Source organism: Lethenteron reissneri, chromosome 72 (assembly GCF_015708825.2).
Source record: "Lethenteron reissneri isolate LAM-NWPU_2019-01 chromosome 72, ASM1570882v1, whole genome shotgun sequence".
Taxonomy (NCBI): domain Eukaryota; kingdom Metazoa; phylum Chordata; class Hyperoartia; order Petromyzontiformes; family Petromyzontidae; genus Lethenteron; species Lethenteron reissneri.
In genome coordinates, this window is record NC_083850.1 from 2,529,821 (window position 1) to 2,544,218 (window position 14,398).

The 14,398-nt window shown below is 46.1% G+C and overlaps 1 protein-coding gene across 1 annotated transcript; it reads right to left on the bottom strand.

Moving 5' to 3' along the window:
- Positions 1-3,805: 3,805 nt before the first annotated feature.
- Positions 3,806-14,165, bottom strand: LOC133361318 (zinc finger protein 135-like; the record flags this gene model as incomplete). Its single annotated transcript, XM_061580256.1, has 3 exons — positions 13,466-14,165; positions 8,577-9,134; positions 3,806-4,156 (listed from the first exon to the last, which is right to left on the bottom strand). Coding segments are annotated over exons 1-3 (1,290 nt in total), but the record flags the coding sequence as incomplete, so codon positions are not given.
- Positions 14,166-14,398: the final 233 nt, after the last annotated feature.

The following is a 14,398-nucleotide window of genomic DNA, read 5'->3' on the forward strand; positions in this document are numbered from 1 at the left end:
CCTGTGCCCTGTGTGTGGTAAGACATTTGCACACTCGTCAACTCTTCAGAACCATCAGAGAACACACATGGGCGAGACGCCATTCCCATGCCCTGTGTGTGGGAAGGCATTTGCACGGTCATCAACCATGAACAGGCATCAGAAGGTTCACAATGATAGGAAACTGAAATCAAAAGCTGAAATTCAAGGTGCTGCAATGAGCCCTGAAGAAGTTTCCACCTTCGATCCCATGCAGTTGGATCCCGAGAGATGGCTGGATGTAATGGAGTGGCTCGAGAGTCTACAAGAGAGCTCGGGTGACTGAAAACACCCCAAGCCCGCGCACGGCGGTTCCCGGGCGCTGTTGATATGCTAATCAGTGAGCGACGTTGGCGGCGTACATCCTAATTACTCCCTTACCCTTCCTAACAATGGGGCCTGCGCGCTCAAGCGCAATTATCCTAACCCTCCATGACTATGCGCAACAGCCCCTGTGACCCCGCTATTCATGCTGTCCCGTGCCTCCCCTGCTTGCCCCGTCGACCCGTGGGGGTGTGTGTGGGGGGAAATGCGCCTCAACCGCGGTGGCCGAATGCCCCACGCCGCGACCACACCATATTAAGGCCGGCAGCAGCGCCGCGGTACCACGTAGCACGGGGGAGGTCATCCAATTCCCTGATCGCCGGAAACCGTGAGAATTAATCCCGATAAGGGTCTCTCGGATAAAAACCGGTCGATCAGGTAACCTTCCCTTCCAGCTCTATGGGGGGGGGGATGCGTGCGGGTGTGTGCTTATGTGGGGCGGGTGATGGGGGGCAGTGCGGTGGGGGAAGCCGGGCGGCTCCCTGGCTCGGCAGAGCGGCCCCGTCGCTGTGGCACCACAGGTGCTCCAGTCAACCCGGGACGGGGACTGGCACCCCGGGGGGCTATGTGGTGCCACAACGACGGGGCCGCTCTGCCGAGCCAGGGAGCCGCCCGGCTTCCACCACTGCACTGCCCCCCATCACCCCCCCCCCCACATAAGCACGCACCCGCACCCACGTAGGGCCTTGTGGTCGGGTCACCTACCCTGAGTTTTCACCCGAGGGCCCCCCCGGGGGGTTACCCCACGGTTTCTCAGGGCCAGGGAATTGGACAGGACCCTTCCCAGGCTAAGTAACACTGCGGCGCCGTGGGCGGATTTGAGATCGCACGACCACGGCGAGCTCAGAGAGCCCCGCAGTTAGAAACGCATACAAACACAAACACGGGTCAGCAAGGCAGATAGCTAGGATCAGGACCCGGGGCTGCTGCTTAGCAAAAAGGTCAAAGGCCGGCGGGATCGCAAAAGGGCGGGAGATCCTAGGCTCAGGATTGGTCGAGAGACCAAGGCGGTCGGGACGAGGGCGCCTAGCTTTGATGTGGATGGTTTAAAAGAAAACGCAGGGGCAGTAGGGGACTCTCTTCTTCTGGAGTAGTGACACGGGGTCAACGACGAGGGAGCCATCGGGCGAGCCGCAGGATCGTCTGCAGGACGACCTGAGCGCCGCAAGGTCACCCAGGACTACAGACGGTATCGTATTACGCGCCTTACAACACCTCAGAGCGGAGAGTAGGATCCGTAGGAGAAGGTTAGTTCGGGGTAAGGACGAGTAGGAAAGCGGGGTAACAGAGGGCGCAGCATAGAATAGGGCTGCACGCCACTAGAGAGTGGGTTGGAAGCGCCTTGCTGGCTCGTACACACACACGGGTGGCTCGGTGAGTTAACAAGGGTTAATAAAATCTCGAGCGTAGTAACAAAACCGTGTTGTTGGGTGTTTTTGAACGTGGTATTAGCGTGCACTGCATTCGCGGGTGTGTGGTCGTTGTGTGCGTAAAGGCCGTGGTCTCTGTACGATGGTGCGGGTACGGAGGTGTGTGTGCTAACGCCCGGGGAGAGCACTTTTGTGTGTTGGCGTGCCTACGCAGCCGTGTGAGAGGAGAATCGTCCTTGCACGATACTTGTGTTGACGTGCACGCGCGAGTGCGGGAGGGGACGAGTCGTCGTGTCGGCGTGCACCCCGCTCGCGTGTGCGAAACCGCGGTGCGCAGTGGAGCTGTTAGCTTTGTGCGAGCTTGCGTGTGCTCGAGCGCGTAATCGGCTGCGCATTGTTGTACGGTTTATCTCGCGCGCACGGCGGCGGCAACTTGAGTCGTTGTGTCGGCGTGTGCCCCGTTGTCGTGGCCTCGTGTAATCTCGTGTTATAAGTGTGAACGCGTGCGGTACGGTGTATGCGTAAGCTCTCGTCGTGCGAAATCGGCGTACCCCAGGTGCGCGATTGTAACGTGAGCGGCCAGCGCGGCGCAGAGCGGCGCAAGAGTGGGTGCCGTGCAGAGCTGTGTGTGTGGGTGTGCGCGTACGTAATTAACCATGCCTGCTACGCGGACCCGCGGGGGAGGGGAATCCTCGGGCGACGGCTCCCACACCATGGGTGAGGAACTTAGCAGCGGTTCGCTTAGCAGCGGGGGGGCGATTGATGATGCTAGCCCGGCCGTTAGCATTATCGAGGGAGGGATCTCGGGGGCTAGCAACCCCCACAAATTGGTGTCGGAAGCGGTACGGACCCCCGCGTTACCTCACGCTAAAATAAGACTAATATTTACCGGCCGGGGGGCCCCTTCGTGGAAGGCATTCGCCCGCAATCTCTTAGGGGCCAAGGAAATTAATGGATGGACGGACGCGCAGGCAGTACGTCAACTTAATATGAATCTTGATGGGCGGGCAGCCGATTTTGTAGAAGCGTTACCCGCGAGCGCACAGACACAGCTAGAGGAGCTGATGCGCCGACTCGATCAGCGTTTTGGCACGCGTGACGAGGAGGAAGCAAAATCGGCCTTAGAGGCGCGCCGTCGCCAACCTGGCGAAGATCTACGTGATTACGCCGAGGATGTGCGCGAGTTAACAAAGATCGCACGCCCGGGGTACGCAACTGATGTTATTGAGGAACTGGCCGCCGAGAAAATCCAGCGGTACCTGTCTCGCACGGCGTGGTGGCAGCCAGACATGAGCTGCCCACGTCTTCCCTTTAACGCCCTTGTCGAGCGAAAGAATTCACAGCGAACGCGCGCAGCTCCGGGGGCTGGGACGAGAGCGCGCCATTGCGAGCCTGCTCTCGGAAGACGAGGAGGAGGAACAGGAGCTCGCGAGGACAGTAAGGGGCCGGGAAAGAGAGCCTTCAGTGTCCCGCGAGACAACCCCGGGATGGGTTGCCGGTATACAAACGGGTATAAAGGATGTCTCCGGCCAGGTAACCCAGATAGACAACAAGGTAAACCAAGTAGGTGAGAGGGTAACTCACGTAGGTGAGAGGGTAACCCAGGTACGCGAGGAAGCAAATCGATTAATAAAAAAAAATAATAAAAAAAAGCTCTACACTTGACACAAAATCTTTAAAATGTTGAGTAAAGATTTACCTACAGACGCATTCCAACTTTAGCTCAACAGGAACACCTAACGACTACAATGAACCCTCTCACAACCAGTGCTCACCACACCACTTCGGCAAGTAATCCGATAACATTACAAACCACCACTGTGCACGTGATTAAACTCTCACAAACTGTAAAATTAAAATAGTCAAAATTACACACAAAAGTACTCGATACGGCTTAATAGGTATAGCCACATGACATAATATTTTTTCAGTCACCCCGAGTTCTCGGGTTGATCCTCGAGCCACTCCATTACATCCAACCATCTCTCGGGATCCAACTGCATGGGATCGATAGTGGAATTATTTTCAGGAATCATTGCAGCACCTTGAATTCCACCTTTTGATTTCAGCTTCCTATCATTGTGGACCTTCTGATGCCTGTTCATGTTTGATGACTGTGAAAATGCCTCCCCACACACAGAGCACAAGAATGGCTTCTCGCCCGTGTGCGTTCTCTGGTGACGCTGAAGATGTGATGACTTTGCAAATGTCTTCCCACACACAGGGCAAAAGAATGGCTTCTCGCCCGTGTGCGTTCTCTGATGGTCTTGAAGAGTTGATGAGTGTGCAAATGTCTTCCCACACACAGGGCACAGGAATGGCTTCTCATCCGTGTGTGTTCTCTGGTGTCTCTTAAGATGTGATGGCCATGAAAATGCCATTCCACACACAGAGCAATTGAATGGCTTCTTGACTCCGTGTGCAAGGGGCTGTGGAGAGCGTCTCTGCTCCATGTGAGCGTAGTAACAGCAGCGGTATTATCAAGTCAAAAGTACGCTATCGGCCGCAAGGATATTTAGCGTTTGGATTTTGTTAACTGCTAAAACAAGAACGACACTCGCGTCTAACCGAGACGCAAAAAAATCCCGCAAATTTGACGACGAACACGTTTAAGAGTTTATCCGCGAAAATAGACACTTACTTCAGATTCACGGTATATCGATGTCTGGAACCCGTCTGAAGATGTCGCCACGAACTCTACCGATCCTATGTTAAGAAATTTTCAGGTGGAGGCAGCATCTTAGCTGCCTCCACCTGTTCCTTGAGGGGAAAGGTCCCCGTAGTTAATCGTTCATCAACGTACCAGTCACTAATCCCGAAGTATGTCGGGGATAAACTGTACTTTATTACTTGTAAACTGTAATAAATGAAGAGCAGAGCCCGAATCTGAAGCCACCACCCGAACATCAGCAGCAGTCGACAGCGTGATTCTAATAGGACCACGTTGTTATTATCATAATTTAATGCGATCAAAACCGCGCACCTCCCATTTTGCATTTACGACTCGCGATATGCATCTACATATAACATACATTCTAGCTCAATGTAATTCTAATACGACCAGAGTGTGATTCTAATCATTCTAATCCAATCTTAATCCCCCAGTTCGCATATCCGACCCCCGTTTCGCATGTCCAACGGACATACATATTACATACATACGACCATAGTTTGTATGTATGTAATATGCATACATATGTGCAAGTGTGATTCTATTACGATCACATTGCGATTGTAATACTTCTAATGATATTCAAATATTGATTTGAAGCTTTTGTGACTGCAGGAATTAATACTCGTTGGTTCTTTCGGTAAAGTCACGTAGTTAGAAATAAAACAAAGTAAATCACGTTTCGGACGAAACACAAGCGCCCGTCTTCAGGTGAGAATCGCGATATCCGCGATGTCTGCTGCGAGCAGCACGATGTCTGCTGCAGACTTCGTTTCGGGCGCTTGTGTTGCGTCCGAAACGTCGTGATTTATTTTGTTTTATTTATACCTACGTGACTTTACAGAAAGAACCAAAGAGTATAGATATTCTAATACCGTCCCTCCGTTTACGGTCTTATAAATTATAGAAAAAAAACTAGTTTATATTCGTTTAATGTTTAATGTTATCTTTAAAGCGTTACAGTTGACATGTTTTAGAGTACAAGTGATCTCCAGTATACTTCGGAATTAGGGAACGGAACGTTGCTAAACTATTTATAACGGGGACCTTTCCCCTCTAGGAACACATGTTGATGGTGGAGACAGCCAAGACGTTGCCGGTTAAGGTCAGACTTGTGTTGCTGCTGCTGCAGTTGCTGCAGTTGCTGCTGCTGCAGTTGCTGCTGCTGCAGTTGCTGCTGCTGCAGTTGCTGCTGTTGCTGCTGCTGCAGTTGCTGCTGCTGCAGTTGCTGCTGCTGTAGTTGTTGCTGCTGTAGTTGTTGCTGCTGCAGTTGCTGCTGCAGTTGCTACTGCAGTTGCTGCTGCTGCAGTTGTTGCTGCTGCAGTTGCTGCTGATTATGCAGTTGCTTCTGCTGCTGCTGTTGCTGCTGCAGTTGCTGCTGTTGCTTCTGCTGCTGCTGTTGTTGCTGCTTAATATGCTTCAGTTCCAATGGTGTTCCGTGATGGGATAACAAACTTTGATCAAATACTTTTATCAAACGAGTCATTACAATCGTAACGATTCATAATTTCACGGGCTAATATTGGGTTTGTGCGATTATTTAACATATTCATACTGAATATTGTTATTTGATTACATTGAGATGGAACATTCATCCCGCAGTGGACAGCTTGATCCTAATACCACCAAAGTGTCATTCAAGTAATTTTAATCCCATCCTGATCCTGCACCTTCCGTTTCACATATCACACCCTTGGTTCGCACGTCCATATTACATACATACATGTTACATACATGCATGTACCATGTTATATACATACATGTTACATGCATACATGTTACATGCACATATACTTACTACAAACAGATATGTTCCATACATACATGTTACATACTTACGACCGTAGTGTGATTCGAATAATTCGAATGCGATTCGAAAATCACACTTCAAGGTAGGTTGTTCTAATCTATAACACTAGTTAATAATGTTATTGTATAGCCTTATAATGTATAGCTCATATGTTATATTGTTAGAGTTCACATACTAGTTTACAGTAATTTGTAGATTCTTCAAATGTATATGTGAATTTTTTTAAGTTACCACTGTTGAAGTTCATAATGTTAAAGTTCACAGTGTGAGAATTTACAATGTGAGAGTATATCCAAGACGACGATCGATAGCGTTGGTCTGGTAGGTTGGTGTCACGGGACACCAACATGCTGCCGATATAACAGTAACAGAAGCAACTACAGCAGCTATGAAACCATTCGATGGCAAAGCAGCGACTTCTTCTTCAATCTGAGAGTTTGTGGCCGTGCCCTGTTCTCGTGGGACCCGACACGGATTTGGAAATAATTGCTATGATCATGTCTGAGCTGAGATGAGCGACTAATGTTTACTTTGTTTAATCATAACTGTGCGTAGGTTAGTGCCATCGGTGCTGAGTGAATACTACTCATGAATGAACTCATTCTTCTTTCGGATAGAAATTTGAAATCGTTTTGGTAGAACAATTCGCTTTCCTTTTCGAGACGAATTGTTATCTTCAAGTGCGCCCGTAAATATACTGCTAAAATACACAGCATAGGGAAGGCTGCCTTGTTCGGGAGATGTAGTTTGGCTAAGTCGCTGTGGCCGGGTGATGACACGGATTCTGAAACAATGGAGTTAAACACTCGCTGCTTGGCCCCGTCGACAGCAGCGAAGACTGTCATATACCGCCCCATTTACGAGTTGGCTGTATAATGTGTATAGTTAAACGTGATAGGTGTTGTCTTTTTCTAACAGCTACTAACATGCGTGTGTTGTCTGTTTTTAGGATTTGTCCATTGATGTTGTTCTTTTTATTGCGGCGTTTTTTTGTTGAGTTCTGTCACTTGAGTGTTGCAGTTTGTTTAAGAATTCGTCACGTGAGCGTGGTGTTTTGCTTGTGGGAATGTCGCTTTGTCACAATTTGTGATTGTTATAATAATTGTAACGATACATAATCTCATGAGTTTATAATGGGTTTGTGCTTGTATTTATATAAATAATTCCGTCTTTTGTTATTCGATGACATCTAGCAGTGAAAATCGTGATTGTAATATGACCATGTTGTAATTGTAATAATTTTTATCCGATCCTTGCACGTACACTATACAAACATATTAGCAGAGTGCGATTCTTATACGACCACACTGTGATTCTGATGCTTCTAATGATATTATAATACCTTACCTCCGTTTATATGGTTATAAATTAAAACACTAGTTTATAATCATTTAATGTTTAGTGTTATCGTTTATAGTATTACAGTTTACATGTTATAGAGTACAGTTTATCCCCGACATACTTTGGATTAGGGACTGTTACGTTGATGAACGATTAACTACGGGGACCTTTCCCCTCAAGGAACACGTGTTAATCGTGTAGACAGCCAAGATGCACACTTGTGTGACGGAGATCCTCCACCTGAAACTCGCTTAACATGTTTTTTCTAGGAACATTATAAAATAAAGAACGGACAAACATTTGTTAAAAATACGTTTTTATTCATCTGCAATCATTTTTACGTCAAAACTCGAAGGGAATATTTATTACATTTCCAGTACAATGCAAACTATTTCCGTTCCAGGAATACCAAAGCGTTAAAGTATCATTCCCCATGATTTCCTTATTAGTTCACCACATTTGTTCACTGTGCGTCTATGTTGAAGTTAAGGCCATATATCCAACGAACGCGTCATCAATGTACATCCTAAAATCGCTATCTAAAGTCGATTAATACCAATCAAAAAAAGCCATATACTTGAAAAAAAAACTTTTAAATGTTGAGTAAAGATGTATCTACAGACGCAATCCAACTTTAGCTCAACAGGAACACTTAACGACTACAATTGAACCCTCTCACAACCAGAGCTCATCACACCACTTCGGCAAGTAATCCGATAACATTACAAACCACCACTGTGCACGTCATTAAACTCTAAAAAAACTGTAAAACTAAAATGGTCAAAATTATACACAAAAGTACTCGATACGGATTTAAAAGGTATAACCACATGACGTAATTTTTTTTCAGTCACCCCGAGCTCTCTGGTTGACTCTCGAGCCACTCCATTACATCCAGCCATCTCTCGGGATCCAACTGCATGGGATCGAAGGTGGAAACTTCTTTAGAACTCATTGCAGCACCTTGAATTTCAGCTTTTGATTTCAGTTTCCTATCATTGTGGACCTTCTGATGCCTGTTCCTGGTTGATGACTGTGAAAATGCCTCCCCACACACAGAGCACAAGAATGGCTTCTCGCCTGTGTGCGTTCTCTGGTGACGCTGAAGATGTGATGACTTTGCAAATGTCTTCCCACACACAGGGCACAAGAATGGCTTCTCGCCCGTGTGCGTTCTCTGATGAGTGTGAAGAGTTGTCGATTGTGCAAATGTCTTCCCGCACACAGGGCACAGGAATGGCTTCTCGCCCGTGTGCGTTCTCTGATGAGTTTGAAGAGTTGTCGATTGTGCAAATGTCTTCCCGCACACAGGGCACTGGAATGGCTTCTCGCCCGTGTGCGTTCTCTGATGAGTTTGAAGAGTTGTCGATTGTGCAAATGTCTTCCCACACACAGGGCACAGGAATGGCTTCTCACCCGTGTGTGTTTTCTGGTGACTCTGAAGATGTGATGAGTGTGCAAATGTCTTCCCACACACAGAACACAGGAACGACTTCTCGCCCGTGTGTGTTCTCTGGTGTCTCTGAAGATCTGATGGCCGTGAAAAGGACTTCCCACACACAGAGCAATTGAATTGCTTCTTTCCTCCGTGTGCGTGGGGCTGTGGAGAGCGTCTCTGCTCCATGTGAGCGTAGTAACAGCAGCGGTGTTATTGAGTCAAAAGTACGCTATCGGCCGCAAGGATGTTTAGCGTTTTGGATTTTGTTAACTGCTAAAACAAGAACGACACTCGCGTCTAACCGAGACGCAAAAAAATCCTGCTAATTTGACGACGAACACGTTTAAGAGTTTATCCGCGAAAATAGACACCTACTTGGAGATTCACGGTATATCGATGTCTGGAACCCGTCTGAAGATGTCGCCACGAACTCTCCCGACGCAAAGTCGCCTAACTGTCGACTCAGCAATTGTGCTCGCCAGGCTGCGTTGTCTCGCGGTAGAAGGGCGATCAGCAGAGCGACGAGTCGAGCGTCCAACCTCATCAAGTTCCCTCTCGAAATGGCATTGAGCTCTGCTTCTGAGCCGCCTTATAACTCCCCCCCTAGGATCCAATCCTTTGTCTTTCAGGATATTTGCATTCGATTGGTAATTTTGGAAGGTACAATCCGCATGTCTATTAACATACCGAAGGGTAATGTGCCCATTGTGCTTCATGCATGAATATGTAAGTGCATCTCAGTGTGTAATTGTACGCTTATTTTGAATAAATGGAAAAACTTTGTCCTCGATTTAAAGTGAATGCAGTGAAATTAGCATGTAACTTTAGAAAAGGAAGAGAGCGGCCTTCTCGACGAGGGAGTGAAACCCAATAGGTAATATTATTTTACAGCGTTACAATGGATAGGTTGTAGTTCATAGGTTATAATATTATGTTTCACTATGATAGAGCTTAACATGTGAGAGTCTACAATATTAGAGTTGATCAAATGCGACGATCAAGGGCGTCAATCGGGTGAGTTTGATCAGAGGCTTTAATCAAAGGCGTCATCCCATCACGGAACACCACCTCCCTGCGTTTATTGCAGCAACAGAAACAACTACAGCAGCAACAACAGCAGCAGCGACAACAAAAGCAGCAACATCACATTTCGAGGGCAACGCAGCTACTTCCGATTCTGCTGCCCAGCTGTTTGTAGTCGGCACCTGCTCTCGCACGACCCTACACGTCTTTGGAAATGATTTCGATGATCATGTCTGAGCTGAGAATTAGGTCACTCAAGATTACTTTGTTTAACCATAACTTTAGGTAGGTTAGTGTCATCGGGGCTGTGTGACCACTACTCATGAATGAAATCACACTCCTGTATGACCGACATTGTACTAATTTTGGTTGATCGAGTAGAACAAGTCACATGACATGTCCAGACGAGTTATTATCAACAATAGTGTCCTTATATATGATGCTAAAATAAATGTTAACACTGGATTAAACGTGCATCTCTTAACCCCTCCCTCGCATTTACGACTAACGATTTGCATTTGCACGTAACATACATTCAAGCCCATTAAAATGCTAATACGACCATATTGTTATTCTGAAATTTGAATGCAAGTCTTGCCCTGTACCCCCACACCCCACGGTTCACATATCCGACCCCCGATTGAACAGATAATTTACATACACATCTGTATGTCCCCCAAGTTGCTCCGCCTATGGTGGGGTCAGGTAGAGGTCATAGAGGTGGGTGATGTAAAGACAGTGCCTCAACTAAGGGACAAGTGGTGACAACAAGATAGAGAGAGTTCGAGAAGGGAAGGCGAGACCAAGTGTGGGCGGAGGTTCACGCCGAGAATGAGAGAGGGGGAGGAACGAGGTTTGGGGCTGTGTTGGCTGGTTGCTGTCTCGTCGTCGTCGTTGCTATATCGTGACGCCTGGGGTCTGAAACCGCGTTAAAGGCTAAATAAAAGAACCCTCTGCAGTGTGAGTCCAGAGTCATTGCAATTGTAACGGTTCATTATTTAACGGGCTAATATTGGGTTTGTGCGATTATTTTACATATTCATACTGAATATTGCTATGTGATGCCATTGAGATGGAACATTCATCCAGCAGTGGGCAGCTTGATCCTAATACCACCAAAGTGTTATTCAAATAATTTTAATCCCATCCTGATCCTGCACCTACCGTTTCACATAACCCACCATTGGTTCGCACGTCCAAATTACATATATGTTACATGCATACATACTACATAGAGACATATCTCATGCATACATATTACATACAGACATGTTACATACATACATATTACATACAGACATGTTACCTACTCACGAGCATAGTGTGATTCTTAGAGAACCACGGTGTGAAGCTAAGAATTCGAATGAGATTTAAATACCACACTTCAATGTTCGGTGTTCTAATCTGTAATACTAGTTTGTGATGTAATTTTATAGCGTTATAATGTATCGCACATAGCTTATATTGTTAGAGTTCACAACATTATAGTTTACTATAACACTAGTTTGTAGTGTTATTTTAGAACGTCGCAATGTATAGCTCATAGTTTAAAGCTTATATTGTTAGAGTTTATAATGTTAGAGTATGCAATGTGAGTTTACAATTTGAGAGTTTGTGGACGTGCCCTGTTCTCGTGGGACCCGACACGGATTTGGAAATAATTGCTATGATCATGTCTGAGCTGGGATGAGCGACGAATGTTTACTTTGCTTAATCATAACTGTGTGTAGGTTAGTGCCATCGGTGCTTAGTGAATACTACTCATGAATGAACTCATACTTCTTTCGGATAGAAATTTAAATCATGTTGGTAGAACAAGTCGCCTGTCTTTTCTAGACTAATTGTTATCTTCAAGTGCGTCAGTAAATATACTGCTAAAATGCACAGCATAGGGGAGGCAGCCTTGTTGAGGAGATGTAGTTTGGCTAAGGCGCTGTGGCCGGGTGATGACACGGATTCAGAAACAATGGAGTTAAACACTCGCTGCTTGGCCCCGTCGACAGCAGCGAAGGCTGTCATATACCGCCCCATTTACGAGTTGGCTGTATGATGTGTATAGTTGAAGGTGCTAGGTGTTGTCTTCTTCTAACAGCTACTAACGTGCGTGTGTTGTCTGTTTTTAGGATTTGTCCATTGATGTTTTTTTTTTATTGCGGAGTTTTTTTGTTAAGTTCTGTCACTTGAGTGTAGCAGTTTGTTTAAGAATTCGTCACGTGAGCGTGGTGTTTTACTTGTGGGAATTTCGCTTTGTCACAATTTGTGATTGTTATAATAATTGTAAAGATTCATAATCTCATGAGTTTATAATGGGTTTGTGCGTGATTCTTATACGACCACACTGTGATTCTAATGCTTCTAATGATATTATAATACCTTACCTCCGTTTAAATGGTTATAAATTAAAACACTAGTTTATAATCGTTTAATGTTCAGTGTTATCGTTGATAGTATTACAGTTTACATGTCATAGAGTACAGTTTTTCCCCGACATACTTCGGAATTAGAGACTGGTACGTTGATGAACGATTAACTACGGGGACCTTTCCCCTCAATGAACACGTGTTAATCGTGTAGACAGCTAAGATGCTGCGGGTTAAGGGCACACTTGTGTGATGGAGATCCTCCATCTGAAACTCTCTGAACATGTTTTTGCTAGGAACATTATACAATAAAGAACTGACAAACATTTGTTAAAATACGTTTTTATTCATCTGCAACAATTTTACGTCAAAACTCGAAGGCAATGTTTATTACGTCCTATGTTCAAACAGTTACAGTACAATGCAAACCATATCCGTTCCAGGAATACCAAAGCGTTAAAGTATCATTCCCCATGATTTCCTTATTAGTTCGCAACGTTTGTTCACTGTTCGTCTGTGTTCAAGTCAAGGCCATATATCCAACGAACGCGTCATCAATGTACATCCTAAAGTCGACTATTATCAACCAAAAAAAGCTTAATACTTGAAAAAAACGTTTAAAATGTTGAGTAAAGATCTAACTACAGATGCATTCCAACTTTAGCTCAACAGGAAGACTTAAACACTACAATATTGTCCGGAATTGAACCATCTCACAACCACTGCTCATCACACCACTTCACCAAGTAATCCGACAACATCAAAAATCACCACCTGCACGTCAAGAAACTCTCAAACAAACTGTAAAACTAAAGAGTCAGAATTACACACAAAAGTACTCAAGACAGCTTAATAGGTATAACCGCATGCAACATTATATTTAAGTCACCGCTAGCTCTCGGGTTGATCCTCGAGCCACTCCATTACATCCAGCCATCCCTCGGGATCCAACTGCATGGGATCGAAGGTGGAATTATCTTCAGGACTCATTGCAGCACCTTGAATTTCAGCTTTTGATTTCAGCTTCCTATCATCGTGGACCTTCTGATGCCTGTTCCGTTTTGATGACTGTGCAAATGTCTTCCCACACACAGGGCACAGAAATGGCTTCTCGCCCGTGTGTGTTCTCCGATGGTTTTGAAGAGTTGATGCCTGTGCAAATGCCTCCCCACACACAGAGCACAGGAATGGCTTCTCGCCCGTGTGTGTTCTCTGATGGTCTTGAAGAGTTGACGAGTGTGCAAATGCCTCCCCACACACAGAGCACTGGAATGACTTCTCGCCCGTGTGTGTTCTCTGATGAGTTTGAAGAGTTGACAATTGTGCAAATGCCTTCCCACACGCAGAGCACAGGAATGGCTTCTCGCCCGTGTGTGTTCTCTGGTGTCTCTGAAGATGTGATGGCCGTGAAAAGGACTTCCCACACACAGAGCAATTGAATGGCTTCTTGCCTCCGTGTGCGTGGGGCTGTGGAGAGCGTCTCTGCTCCATGTGAGCGTAGTAACAGCAGCGGTGTTATCGAGTCAAATGTACGCTATCGGCCGCAATGATGTTTAGCGTTGAGTTTTGGATTTTGTTAACTGCTAAAACAAGAACGACACTCGCGTCTAACCGAGACGCAAAAAAATACCGCTAATTTGACGACGAACACGTTTAAGAGTTTATCCGCGAAAATAGACACTTACTTGGAGATTCACGGTATATCGATGCCTGGAACCCGTCTGAAGATGTCGCCACGAACTCTCCCGACGCAAAGTCGCCTAACTGTCGACACAGCAATTGTGCTCGCCAGGCTGCGTTGTCTCGCGGTTGAAGGGCGATCAGCAGAGCGACGAGTCGAGCGTCCAACCTCATCAAGTTCCCTCTCGAAATGGCATTGAGCTCTGCTTCTGAGCCGCCTTATAATTCCCCCGCTAGGATCCAATACTTTGTCTTTCAGGATATTTGCATTCGATTGCTAATTTTGGAAGGTACAATCCGCATGTCTGTTTACATACCGAAGGGTAATGTGCCCATTGTGCTTCATGCATGCATATGTAAGTG